Here is a 14,696-nt window from a genome sequence, read left to right on the forward strand (position 1 = left end):
CTGCCGTCGAACTGCCAAGGGTACTATTCACTCTCATATTCAATTTCGCAGCATGAAAAACTATGCTGCTGCTGAAAGCTCTATTTTCACAAAACATGCTGCAGTGTACATCCCTTTAGCGCTGAACCAAGCGGCTTGTTTTCGGACGTGGCAGAGTATGGCTGCAATCTGTCACCTCATCACTCAATATGCTCTCACGTATTGCCTGCATAGAACTCCCGGTTCCCTTTAGAACGCACTCACCTACAGTGCACGGTATTTTTCACTGAACTAAGGTCTCTTGCCGTGTGTCATCAATAAAGGCTAATCGAGACAAGTATCAATGGGCGCCAGTTGCAAAATGTTGCAAAGACAATGCGTGCAATGTAAAGGCTGCAGGCTCAGAACTATTTTCCTTAACTGTCTGCGCAGGAGCTACGGTGCGACTTTCGCCTGAGCAGCGCAGCGCACGGCAGCCAGGCGCAGTTCACGGCAGCCGACGCCAGCGCGTCGGGCCTCCTGCTGGACACGTACGCAGACTGCTCCAAACGGCTTCTGGCACACTACAGCGTGGCACTGGGCGTGCAGCAGCTGCTGCACGCAGTTCGTGGCTACCTGATGCACCTGGTGCGCTTGAAGAGCCCCTACCCTGGCGCCGCTGACAACGCCGCTGTAGAAGTCTTTGAGCAGGCCACCTACTGAACAGCCCAATAAAATATCACTGCATTCAAATGCGGACGCATGCAGCCTCAATTGCCAGGTGCGCAACACCACCATGTTGGGCGTAGAACCCCGACAGTGTTTTCATCACGAATCACAGATCTCAGCTGTGGATCACGTATTTGCCTACCCTGGCCAATACAAGCAAGCAATAGAGAAAGAGGTTGGCAAAGTGTAGACACTCCCATAGGGCCCCCCCCCCCCCCCCCCCGCGGCCCATTTGACTGTAGCGCACCAAGCGGCCGGCGGCAACTACTTCCGGTCTTGGTGAAAGGCACGTGAATTGAATGCTAGCATGCGCTGCGCCCTGTCCTTTTGGCGCATTATTTTGGTTTACATGGTCTGCTACATGAAAAATACATTCCCACTGCTCTAAACTGGTCATCAACGCAGCTGCGCTACAGCAGCAGTATTGCAGAAAAGATGCCAAGTTTTTTGTGAAATGAACATTTATTTTGCTTTTTAGACGGTTTAACAAATTTAGACGGGTGCATTGACAAAACTTGGCACACATTAGGCGATTTGCACAGTACAAAAAACAAAATACACAAGGCGAGAAACAACACTTAGCTAGATACAAAAAATAGCATCACGTTGATTTTGGAATTATGGCAAATGCTATGTAATAAAACAGGCAATATACATTAAGTACACAATCACAGTAGTGTTACCTTAGCAAGAGTAACTTGTATTGTTCAGGGCAGAGAGAAGTATTGATTTTGGGGGGAAGGCCACACCGTTCACTCGTCGCATCTGTAGCGCTTCGGCTGTAGTCCATGGGTTCATTCAGCGCTGTTGAAAAAGGAATGAACATGATGCAGAAGGTTGCAAAGAACTGCAAGGCCACTGCACCGCGCACACATCTCTGAATGTGGGTGCGTACTGAAGTTTGGTGAGCAGCAGTTATGGTCCAGAACATCAAAGCTGTGATTCGTAAAATTGGTCCAAAAGCTACTCTTGCAACGTACAGGTCAGGAAATGAGGGCTACCCGAACCAATCTGAAATGCATTTCTACAGTGCGTAAAATAACAGCCACTAAACTAACAATGTTCCTCAAATGCACTGAACAGCTGAAGCAATGAAGCTTGCAGCGCAATAAAATATTTCGCCTTTTAACGTTGTCTCGTTAAATGCAACGCTACACACGCAAAACTAGCCGTTCGCAAAACCGCTTCAGGCAAGGCCAACGCGGCCTGGCCAGGCCAGTCCTCACCGCGGGCGGCGAGCACGCCATATTGGCTTGCCCTTCATATGCAACTTTATAAAGCGCAGACCGCCATGCTAAGCTAAACTGCCTGAAGTGCTGTGCAGTTTGACAAGAATGAAACATTTCTGACCTTGCGGTTGCCCTGTTAAACGCGACACTAAGCAAAACTAGCCGATTGGCAAACCGTGTCAGGCCTGGCCGCACCGGCCAGCGAACAAGCCATTTTGGTGCAACGTCGTGCCTTAGTGCCACTTTGTCCAGCCTGCTGAGCTAAACCGTTCGAAATGCAAGCCAGTTTCGCAGGAACACAACATATTACATCTCGCCGTGGTTGGAAACTGCCGGAGCGTCACGAACTGCGCCTGAACAGCCGGCTGGCCGCAAGGCGTGCGCACCGTGCCTCTTCACGAGCTGCGAAACTTAATTGGCACCGGCCGCTGCGGTCAGCCTAAACTGCTTGAAATGCAGTGTAGTTCCGCAAAAAAATGTTGCTCACCTTACCGTCGTTCCAAACCGCAGTCGTTCCGCGTAGCAGCCGAAGAGAGATAAAAATATGAGGTCTGTTCCGCACAAGCCAGGCACGCGCAGACAGCCAGCCCCTTCGACAACTTTCTGTCGTCTGCTCCGCGCGCGCATCCTCGCTGGTGGCACCATCCATCAATCGGCGGCAGCGCATCAAGTCGCGCGTCATTTCCTGGGGCCAGTTTTCGCTGAGTGTCTTTACGAATCTCTTTCTCTGTGAGAGAGAGAGGGAGAAAGAGAGAAGACTTTATTTAGACCAACGTGGACCTCGGGGCGGGGGCTCAGCCAGGGGGCGGGCCTCCTTGCCGGCGCTCCTGCGCCGTGGCCCCAGAGAAGGTCTTAAGCCTCCTCCGCCAGGCGTACGACGATCTTTTGTTCATCCGCATTTGGGCTGCGGATGTGGGACTGCCAGGTAATTTGATCAAGGCGATCAGTTTCTTTAGCTCCTGGAGAATCAGGAATTTGCCAGATTAGATGATTTTGACTCAGAGGTACGTTGCAAAGATTGCAAGCCTCTGGGTCACATGTCAACTCATTGTGCAGAGTAACATGAGGAAAGAAATGATTCGCCTGAATTTTTCGCAAGGCGCTGCATTCTGAGGGTGTTAGGAAATTATTTGGTGGTGGATAGATCATTCTGCTTAGTCTAGGAGTCTCAGAGAGCTCCTTGTAGGTGATAAGAGGGTCTTAGTCTCCGGGTAGCGGGGTCTCTATGGCCGCTCGGGTGTATACATCTCGAGCGAGGCGATGAGCAGCCTCATTGCCTGGTAGACCCTCGTGAGCTGGAACCCAGATGACTTAAACCTCCCTGTTTAGCGGGTGCTGTCTCAGTAGACTGGCCGCCTGCTTGGAAATTAGGCCCTTTCCGAAGTTCCTAACACCCGCCTTATTATCTGAGAGGATAGCTCTGGCTTTAGTGCCTGTACATGCTAGCGCTATCGCAGCCTCTTCAGCTATTAAAGCGTTACGCGCATTAATGGATCCAATTACTTTCTGGGAGTGGTTCCCATCTACCACACCGCGGCCCCTTCTAGCCTGCAGGCAGCATCGCAATAGGCTGATCCCTCGAGAAATTCGTTTTTTAGTTTGCTTTGAATAAATTTTGCACTATGCTGTCTTCGTTCCTTGTCATGAATCGGGTGCATATTCTTAGGGATCGGTGCAATTTTGAATAGTTTCCGCGTCTCAAGCTACAGGAGCTAAGCGACATAGGGTAGCTCATTTGACTGAAGCTGTAGTTCTTGTAGTATTTTTCGGCCTACTACAGTGGAGTTCAGCCGCCAGATCTGGGCCTCCCTGACCGCTTTAGCAATCTCTTCCCAGGTATTATTCATTCCCATAGCTAGAAGCTTCTCTGTCGACGAGTTGGGGGGGGGGGGTATGTCTAAAGCCCTTTTGAATGACGTTCTGATCATTTTATCTAACTTCTCTACTTCACCAGGATTTAGATTGAGAAAGGGGGTGGCATAAGCTATCCTGCTGATTATAAAGGCACGAAGCAGTCTTATTGGGCAGTTTTCTCTGAGGCCTTTGTTCCTCAGAGAAATTCGCCTGAATATCCCCTTTACCTGGTCGACATACGTGTAAAGCTTTTTAAGGATGGTGGTGTTTTTCCTATTCTGCTGTAGGAAATACCCCAGGATTCTAATGGTACTGACTCTCGGTACCTTGCTCCCTCCCACGTATACTTCCTGTAGGTGCGATAGGTGGGATTCTCGGGTTAGTTGTGCTTTGCTACACATTAAGAACAGTTCAGATTTGTGAGGAGAGCAAGATAGTCCTCTATCTAGGGCGTAGTTCTCAACTGTATACGCCGCTTCTTCTAGCCTATGCGATATATCAGCGCTGGAGCCTCCATCGGTCCAGATAGTGATATAGTCTGCAGAGATGCTATGTTTGATGCCCTCTATCTTGTTAAGATTGGACGAGAGATCTTTTATTGCAAAATTGAAGAGTACCGGGGAGAGGACAGATCCCTGGGGCGTTCCTCTGCCCCCAGTACTGACGGGCTCGGACCTAAGTCCCACAAAGCCAACTTCAGTTTTCCTGCAGGTGAGTAAATCTTTGACATAGTTGAAGCACTTCCTTCCAACTCAATCCGAGTTGAGGCTTTCGAGAACCGCTCTATGCTCAACATTTTCAAACGCCTTAGGGAGATCAAGTTCCAGGATGTCTCTATATGATGCATCGTCCTCAGGAGCGTCCATGATGTCGTGCTTTAATCTGAGCATGACATCATGTGCGCTTAATCCCGGCCTGTACCCTACCATCTCTACTGGCCAGAGTCCCTTGGTTTCCATATGCCTAGAGATTCTGAGTTGGACCACTTTTTCCATGCGCTTTCCCAGACAAGAGGTGAGAGGTGTGGGCCTCATCTTGGATAATTCAAATTTCTTGCCCGGTTTAGGAATAAGAACCAATCTGGAGATTTTTCACTCTTCCGGGATTTCGGCCCCTTCCCAAATTTTATTCATTACTTCGCAGATGAAGTGTAAAGAGCCTTCGTCCAGATTTTTAAGCATAGTGTTTGTGATATTATCTGGCCCTGGAGCAGGTCTCTTTTGTAGGTCCTGCAGGACCGCCCTAATTTCTGCCAATTCAATTGGAGTATCTATGGCCTTATTCTCGGGCCCGGTATAGCAAGGTAGAGGGGGGCGGGGTCCTGACATGTATATGTTGTCCTGATTGTATCTAGCAGCTCCTCGTTTCCCCCTTAGAACTTATGGTTGATCTTAATCTGGTCTAGTCTGGCCCGCCTCTTAGTGTTATAGGGATCGATGAGGTAGCGGACGATAGCCCAGGCCTTGGGAAGGCTCATGTTGAAGTTCATCTCATCACACACCTCGGCCCAGCTCCATTCGGACAGATTGGCTGCGTACCGCTCAATTTCCTTATTGAGGTTAGCAGCCCTCCTTCTGAGATTTCTATTCAATTTTTTAGTTTTCCGCCTGCCCTCCAATTCTCTCTTGCATTTAAGGAGGTGTAGGAAGTGTTTGTCTAATTTTGGGACTTGGAGATTCGTCGCCTGTTCTTCCGTGGCCTCCTTTATATGCCGATTAAATTCTTGTTGCCACTCAGTCAGAGAAGGCCAGGACTTATTACCTGCAGCCCCTCTGGTGGACCTAAATTTATCCCAATCTATTATTTTGGCTCGTAACACGGTATCCCGAAGATTAAATCTCAACCGAATTTCTATGAACCGAATTTCTATAGTCGCTGCCGTAGTTTTTTCCCGTGTTGCACCATTCAACTGGGTCGCACCTGTGAGCTAGCGTAAAATCCGGTCTGGTGTCTTCACAAACACTGTTATCCATGCGCGTGGGTGTCGCCGCATCCGTTATTAGAGACAGCCCATTGGATAATATGGATTCAAGTAGGCCCTTCCTCTTCCGGCATTGTGTATCATAACCCCATTCCTGGTGTTTAGCATTAAAGTCCCCGCAGATTAGAAGTGGTCCGCCGCCGGCACCCTTTAGTGCTTTTTTGAATAAGAGCGAGAATTTCGCATTGATTTGTCTCGGTGGGTTATATACATTGAGCACAAAGAGATTCTCTTTCTTATTATTTCCTGAATAGACTTCAACCAAAACCGCTTCAATGTCTCCATCAACCTCGTGTTGAGTAACCGCGGTGCTCAACCAGAGTAGCCACCCGAGCCGAGTCCCCCAGTGAGCTGCGGAAACACTTGTATCCTTTGAGGCCAACATGCCTGGCGTTGGTCTCTTGTAATGCAACTACCAACTTCGCTCGACTGTATTATCTGCTGAAGAACCCCCCTTTTTTCTACGAATCCCCAACAGTTTCACTGCCTGATTACGCCATCTTTCCTCCTCGAATTATTGTGTCCCCTGCCCATTTTGCCAGCCGTTGTTGATAGCGATTATGCCAGCGGCGAGAAAGGTTTGCTCCATTCTACCTAGGCTGCCCTCTATGTGTAGCATTCTAACTTCCAGATTTTCTTGCCGATAGTTGGACCTCTCCATTAGTCCCTTAAGAGACATTATGTCTACGGCAAGTTTGTCGAGATGCGTGCCCTCAGGCTTGGCCTTCTTTCTACTGGGGGCCCACTTTCGCGTTCTGGATCGTTCTCACTCTCGGATGGGGTAAGTTCCCACATCTCACGATTTTCTAGCTTGATCAATCCTTTCCTCAACTCTGCATTTTCTTGCTCAATTTTTTTTATTTCTGCACGAGTGCTTGCTTCTCCCTGATTAGTTTTTCTATTGTACTTTCAAGACTCCCTTGATCAGTCGCCTGTGGGTCCTTACCTCCTGCCAATGTACTTTTCCGCTTGAGGCCCTATGGGTCCGCCGGGTCCCTTATGAGGGATCCGAGGTTCGCCCTGGCTTATTGTGGTGGTTTGCGTGGTCGGGCTCTGCTCCGGCGCTAAGTTCCGGCGCGGGTGTAGCGTCCACCTTCCCCAGTATGGCGATCTTGACTGCTGGCCCTGGCCTGGTGGCAGACTTGGAGCGGCTGCGCGAGCGGGAGATGGAGCATGCCTCCTTAGTTCTGAGGGTCTCGAACTTGTTCGTTAGAGGAATGTGCCCCTGTTTAGGAGCGGTATCTTGCTTTCTCAGTTTCTTCTCCCAGAGTTTCCTTTTGAATATGTATGGGGTCCTGTAGATCTTGATGCAGCTTTTGTCCCCAAGGGGATGCTGCCCCTGACAAAGTACACATTTGGGGGTGCACGTATGATCCGGTCATCATCATCATCATCATCAGCCTGATTATACCCACTGCAGGGCGAAGGCCTCTCCCATATTTCTCCACTTAACCCGGTTCTGTGCTAGCTGCATCCACTTGACCCCTGCGAACTTCTTAATCTCATCCGCCCACCTAACTTTCTGTCGCCCCCTGCTACGCTTTCCTTCCCTTGGAATCCAGTTTGTTACCCTCAGCGACCATCGGTTATCCTCTCTTCGCACTACATGTCCTGCCCATGTCCATTTCTTCTTCTTAATTTCCACTAGAATGTCATTAACTTGAGTTATTTCTCTGACCCACTCTGCACGCTTTCTAACTCTTAATGTTACCCCTACCATTTTTCGTTCCATAGCCCTCTGGGTTGTCCTCAACTTAAGTAGAACTCTCTTCGTTAGCCTCCACGTTTCAGCCCCATAGGTGAGTACAGGCAAGATGCAACTGTTGTACACTTTCCTCTTGAGCGATACCGGTAAGCTGCTAGTCATAATCTGCGAGTGCTTGCCAAATGCGCTCCATCCCAATCTTATTCTTCTTGATATTTCCTTTTCATGGTCTGGATCTGCGGTTACTACCTGTCCTAAGTAGACATATTCGCCTACTATTTCCAGTATTTCGCTACCTAATGTAAACTGCTGTTCCTTCCCGAGGCTGTTGAACATTACCTTAGTCTTCTGCATATTGATTTTCAAGCCTACCATTCTACTTTTTCTGTCTAGATCATCAATCATTATTTGCAGTTCATCCCCCGAGTTGCTTAGCAAGGCAATGTCATCAGCAAATCGCAGATTACTGAGGTATTCTCCATCTACCCTTATCCCTAACTGCTCCCATTCCAAGTCTCTAAATACTTCCTCTAAACAAGCTGTGAATAGTACTGGGGAGATTGTGTCTCCTTGCCTAACACCTTTCTTTATGGGAATTTTATTGCTTTCTTTATGTAGAACTATGGTTGCTGTGCAGCCACTATATATATCTTCCAGCACTTTCACGTACTGCTCGTCTACCCCCTGATTTCGCAATGCCTGCATCACCGCCGAGGTTTCAACTGAGTCAAATGCTTTTTCGTAATCAATGAATGCTATGTATAAGGGCTGGTTATATTCCGAGCATTTTTCTATCACCTGATTGATGGTATGGATATGATCGATAGTAGAGTACCGTTTCCGAAACCCTGCTTGATCCTTTGCTTGATTGCAGTCTAAGGTTGTCCTGATTCTATTGGCGATTACCTTAGTAAATACCTTATACGTAACAGACAGTAAGCTGATTGGTCTGTAATTTTTAAGGTCCTTAGAGTCCCCTTTCTTGTGAATGAGGATAATGTTTGCATTCTTCCATGCTTCCGGTACCGTCGATGACACCAGGCACTGCGTATACAGGGTGGCCAGTTTTTCTAGCACGATATCCCCCCCGTCCTTCAGCAAATCTGTAGTTATCTGATCCTCTCCAGCTGATTTCCCCCTTTTCATAGTTTCTAGTGCTTTCTTGACCTCGTCCTTCGTCACTGGTGGAACGTCTGACTGTTTTTCCCTACCGCCAATCTCACTACGGTCCTGACTACTTTGGCTACTGTAGAGATCTGTATAGAGCTCCTCGGCTACTTTGACTATCTTGTCCATATTAGTGATGACGTTGCCCGCCTTGTCCCTTATCGCATACATCTGGTTTTTGCCTATGCCCAATTTCTTCTTTACCGCTTTAAGGCTTCCCCCGTTCTTTACAGCATGCTCAATTTTCTCCATGTTATACTTCCTTATATCGGCCACCTTGCGCTTATTGATTAGCTTTGATATCTCGGCCAATTCGATCTGGTCTGTTGGATTGGAAGCTTTCATACTCTGCCGTTTCTTAATCAAATCTTTCGTCTCCTTAGACAGCTTACCGGTATCCTCTTTAACTATCCTACCGCCTACTTCTACTGCGCACTCAGTAATGATATCTCTGAAATTATTGTTCATTGCCTCTAGGGTAATGTCGCCATCCTCAGTTAGAGCTGAAAACCTATTCTGTAGCGAGATTCTGAACTCTTCTGCCCTCCCTCTCACCGCTAATTCGTTGATGGGTTTCTTTCTTACTAATCTATTGCGTTCCTTCTTCAGATTTAGGCTAATTCGGGACCTCACCATCCTATGGTCACTACATCGAACTTTCCCGATTACCTCTACATCCTGCACAATGGCGGGGGTTGAACACATTATGAAGTCGATTTCATTTTTAGTCTCTCCGTTAGGACTTTTCCATGTCCATTTCCGGTTCTTCCGTTTGCTGAAGAAGGTATTCATGATTCGTAAGTTATTGCGCTCTGCAAACACAACTAGTAACTCCCCCCTGCTATTCCTAGAACCAATGCCATAGTCACCTACTGCCTTGTCTCCTGCCTGTTTTTTCCCTACCTTGGCATTGAAGTCGCCCATTGGTACAGTATACTGCGTCTTTACTTTTCGCATTGCCGATTCTACATCTTCATAGAAGCTTTCAACTGCCTGGTCATCATAACTACATGTAGGTGCATAGGCCTGTACAACCTTCAGTTTATACCGCTTATTAAGCCTAATTACGATGCCTGCAACCCTCTCATTAATGCTATAGAATTCATCTATATTGCCCGCTATATACTTATTGACAAGAAAACCTACCCCTAGTTGTCGCCTCTCTGGTAAACCTCGATAACACAGTACATGCCCATCCTTCAATACAGTATATGCCTCATTCGGCCTCCTAACCTCACTAAGCCCTATGACATCCCATTTCATGCCCTCTAGTTCCTCTAACAGCACTGCTAAACTAGCTTCACTAGCAAGGGTTTTAGCATTAAACGTTGCCAGGGTCAGTTTCCAATGGCGGCCTGTCCAGCGGAGCCAGGCTTTCTTAGCACCCCCTGCTGCGTCACAGGTCTGACCGCCGCCGTGGTCAGTTGTTCCGCAGCCGCTGGTGACTGAGGGCCGGGGTTTTATGGAGCTTATCATAGGAGGTTGTGGCCAATTACTGCACCAGGGTGGCCAACTCCTGTTCTGGTGAGGGAGTGCGTTGCCGGAGGTGTTCACCGGCATCAGGTCGCACCCCAAACCTGTATATGCAATTCCATCGACACGCGGATTTTTTTTTTTTGTCATCCGGTGGAGAATTGCGCGGCACCGGGATTTGGACCCCGGTCCTCTTGCATGCGAGGCGGATGTTCTACCGCTACGCCACCGCTGCCCTATGATCCGGTAGGAGATTTTTAATCCCGAATCCTCGGCATTTGCGCGTCTCGGGATTTGGGCAGACGTCAGCCCTATGCCCGAATTTCCCGCATGTGGCGCACACCTGGTATTTCTTTTTGAATAGTTTGCACTTGAGTGGCGTTGCCATGAAGTTGACCGTCCAGGGTACCATGTCTTCTACGAAACACAGCAAAACAGTGCCTGGGTTCTCTCCCAGCCGTCTAGCTAACGCAATGGCCGGATTTCCTGACCTATACAGGATATTAAAGATTTCTTGGTCCGAGAGGTCCGGTGGGATTCCGTAGATAACCCCCATTTCCAAATGTATCAAATGTATCCGGCGTCACAAGGTAGGCTGTGACCGGAGATATGCCTTCTTTATGCCGGAGGGCCACGATGCCTTGGTACGTTCTTGCTCTCCCCTCCGATGCCGTGGCGATCAGAATGGTTTGATTCTTAGAATTGGTCGGTATTATACCACCTTTCATTTCCTCTTCAGGCATAGCCGCGGCTCTAGCAATGACATCGGTGAGCTCCGCCAACCCGTAGCCTTTGATTATCTTTTCTATGCCTCCCTGAGGTCTAAGTACGATCTTCGCCCACTCTTTGGGTACCGGGAAAGTCCGGACAATTGAGGTTTTTGCTTCCTTGAGTGTCTTCTTCGCTAGCCACGTACCCAGGTCTTTAATCGTTGTCAAGTAACTTCCGGTACGAGTTCATTTAAATGCAATTGTAAATTCAATACAATGCTTAAAAGCTGAATACAATTATTAATTGCACACATTATATAAACGGCCAAAAGCTTCAAGCAAATTCTCATGTTCTCTATGACGATACTCGCGCGCATGAACGCTGCGGAAGCCAAAATGGCGGCGCCCATACAGTAGAAGACGACTGTGCCTACAGATGGTTTACAAGTTTTATTCCGGCTAGTGATCTATATTACCGACTAAAGTAAGAGTGCGTAAAGGTGAGCACTTAAAAAAACTGACAGTACGCTAATTGTACTTACAGCGGCAAATGAAATCTCAGTCGCGGGCCGTACGCTGCTGCAAGTCTCTACACAACTTTACTGCATGAAATGTGTTCTATATTTGTACTTTCACCTTCCTGTGCGCACACATTTATGTCCATCCGTCCACCTTGGAAGAATGACTGCTCACCTGGATATCAATAAACAGCGCGAATGTACATCTTATGCTTTAGGAGTGCCCTTTCGCTCGAAATGGGTGCACCCGCTTTCGTCTGCGTTTTCATATCTCAAAAGGTAAATCGAGCCGAATGCCACTAACGCGCGCACTGGAGAACGCTGTTCGACCACCCAAGCGTGTTTGCCGAAGTAGATGCATGCCTACATGGTTAATCAACGCCGGCAGAAAAAAAAACGGCGTATAGGCATATGAATTTTCTTCTATATTTCGGTTCTTACATATTTCACTTTCCTTTTTTATCCCTTAACAATCATTCCATTTTTTTAAACGATGTAATTATACGTCTAAAAACATATATCTGCAGCCCAGTTCTTGGCTGATCCCTCTGTGTGAGTATGTGCCATCAGTTTTAGAAGAGAACAACATAGGACAGCAAGCACGCATTTCTCGCTACAGGCTGTTGTGGATTTAGCATTATTTAGTCCAGTAGTTTTTGTGCGTCTCTCACTTTTTCCTAAATTAGCCTTTCCCTAATTACAGAACACGCCAAAATATCTAACTGACAAAAGTAAAGATCTTCTACTTGAAAGTGAAAATTACTGCTCGTGTGTATGTTAGGCCACCTATGATGGGGTCCATCATAAGAGAACGACATTATTCAAAGTTTTCTCTTGTTGACATTTATACACAGCTCCTGCATGGTGCTCTTAAGCCACATTCATTTAAGAAAGAGTATTTCTCTTCGCCTTCAGATTATGGTAAAAGCACCCCACTCACTTCTCAGTTCAGTATGCATTGCACTTACCTGCTCTAGGTATAATACTATACTCGGGGAAACTAAAGGCTTGGGAAACAGGAAAAATTGTTTCCTTGCCTTCTGCACAAAAAGAGGAAAGGCGGACAGCTCAAGGGAAATGTAAAATGTGGACCCAGATTTGTTCTTGCTGTCGTTTCCACACATGAAGCTATAGTTTCCAGAATTTAAGCGTGAGTTACGATTTCCACATGCGTGTCCAAGACGATGCCCGCAGAATGTCTCACAGCGTCAGTTAGCAGAGTCACCTGCAGCTCCACACCTTCCCTGAAACTGATATTTCAAGTTGTGATGCTTCCCGTCAAACCATCCCTGTAGCTAGCAGCCTATTGTACTCAGGACGGCTGTCTTAACAGCCGACTGAAAACAGCTCTCTGAGTACCCACACCACTGACCAATACTGATTTTCCATGATTTCCTATGCAAATCACCTTGGGAAATATATAGCATCAGTGCTTTTTTTGCAAGTGGCACCAATTGGCGCCGGCCAGTAGAATTCGGGGCTTTTGTGCTAAATATATATACTACGTATTCACCCTGTACCATAAAAGAACACAATAGCAATAAAAAGGAAGCACCTCACCTTTCAGACTTGTAGTGAATGGGCTCTGAATTAATTTTGACAGTGTGGGGTTTTTTAATGAAGAGTGTGCACATACACTTTTCTTGCCCCCGGCGAAACTCTGTTGCCGCGGCCAAAATCCAATTCGAATCTTGAGGCTCAAAAGCTGAGCGGCCTAACAGTCTAGGCATTGACGCGAGGCCACTTACATACGCACACGTAAAGCCAGCAGAAGAGCACAGGGGGCATTGTGCAGCTGTCAAAGAAAAGACTTAGGAATCCACATCAGAATCATATTTTATAGCCATACCTGCCAGAAATAGAGCAAGGACGGCATGTTGATGAGGTACTGACTAGTTTTCATGCGACTCACTCGTGCTTTCAGAATTGTTTTCTGAGTATTCACGCCCACTTTCCCTTTGATCTTTTTTTATAGTTAGTACTTTTCTATCCTTTTGGCCTTTTTGTATCAGCTTTAAATAAACTTAGGAAAATGTCAAATATATGACCCGGAACTATGGCAGACACCAAAGAAAATACAAAGAACTACGGAAAGCGAATGGCTGGGCATTACTGTGCTATGTGCGCAATTAATAATTAATCATTATCAGCCGTATTATGCCCACTGCAGGATGAAGGCCTCTCCTATATTATTCCAACTACCCTAGTCCTATGCTAGCTTTTACTGTCTAGGTCATCAGTCATTATTTGTAATTCATCCCATGAGTTACTTAGCAAGGCAATGTCATCAGCAAACCTCAGATTACCGAGGTATTCTCTGTCAACCCTTATTGCTAACTTCTCCCATTTCAAGTCTCTGAATATTTCCTGTAAGCAAGCTGTGAATACTGGGGAGATCGTGCCTCCTTGCCTATCGCCTTTCCTTATGGGGATTTTATTACTTTCTTTATGCAGAAGTATAGTTTCTGTGTAGCCACTATAGATATCTTCCAGTACTTTCACATATGGCTCATCTACACCATCATTTTGCAACGCCTCTATGACTACGGAGGTTTCGACTGAGTCAAATGCTTTATCGTAGTCAACGAATGCTATGTATAGTGGCTGGTTATACTCCCAGCATTTTTCTATCACCTGATTGATAGTATGGATATAATCGATAGAAGAGTATCCTTACCGGAAACTGGCTTAATCCATTGGTTGATTGAAGCGTAAGGTTGCCCTGATTCTATTAGCAATTACCTTAATGAATATAAGGGATACTAAGCCCACTGTTCTATAATTTTCCAAGCCCTTTGCATCCCTTTTCTTATGAACCAAAATATTTGCGTTCTACTATGATTTCGGTACCGTCAACTTCCACAGGCATTGCGTATATAGGGTGGCCAGTATTTCTAGCACAATATATGCCCCGTCGTTCAACAAATCTGTAGTTACCTGATCCTCCCCAGTTGCCTTTCCCCTTTTCATATTAATTAATTACAAGCATATAATTTTGCCACTTCCACTAGTATCATTCACTACTATAAATAGAAAATTACATGATGTGAGCAGGAGAAATGGAGGTGAACACACTCTATAGACATTTCAATGAAGGCAAACAAAGGAAATGAGCGCTGCATTGCATGTACAGTGCCATTTCATATCAGCTTTTTATGTTTATTGCTAGTGGTAGTACAACCTTTACTACATGTGGGATCATTAATGGTATGGAATCATGGCACAAGAACGAAGTACAGTGGATTATGTAGCAGTGGAAGTACTAAAATCTTGGCAAACACTTAGTTCATCTTAAGAGTATGAATAGCTTTATTGATTATGCGAAAGCGTTTGACTGCGTAGATCACAGCAGAGTGTGGCAAGCTCTCCAAG

The 14,696-nt window shown here is 46.6% G+C and overlaps 1 protein-coding gene across 1 annotated transcript in view; it reads left to right on the forward strand.

The window, feature by feature from the left end:
• LOC146206903 (uncharacterized) overlaps window positions 1-681 on the forward strand; it is a 220,557-nt gene extending 219,876 nt beyond the window's left edge. Inside the window, exon 5 of the mRNA XM_084575900.1 lies at window positions 412-681. Coding sequence (XP_084432026.1) covers window positions 412-681 — 270 coding nt within the window. The remainder of the gene's footprint in view (window positions 1-411) is intronic.
• Window positions 682-14,696: the final 14,015 nt, after the last annotated feature.

The sequence above is a fragment of the Amblyomma maculatum genome, chromosome 1 (genome assembly GCF_055883805.1).
Source record: "Amblyomma maculatum isolate TAMU_Amacu chromosome 1, ASM5588380v1, whole genome shotgun sequence".
Classification (NCBI taxonomy): domain Eukaryota; kingdom Metazoa; phylum Arthropoda; class Arachnida; order Ixodida; family Ixodidae; genus Amblyomma; species Amblyomma maculatum.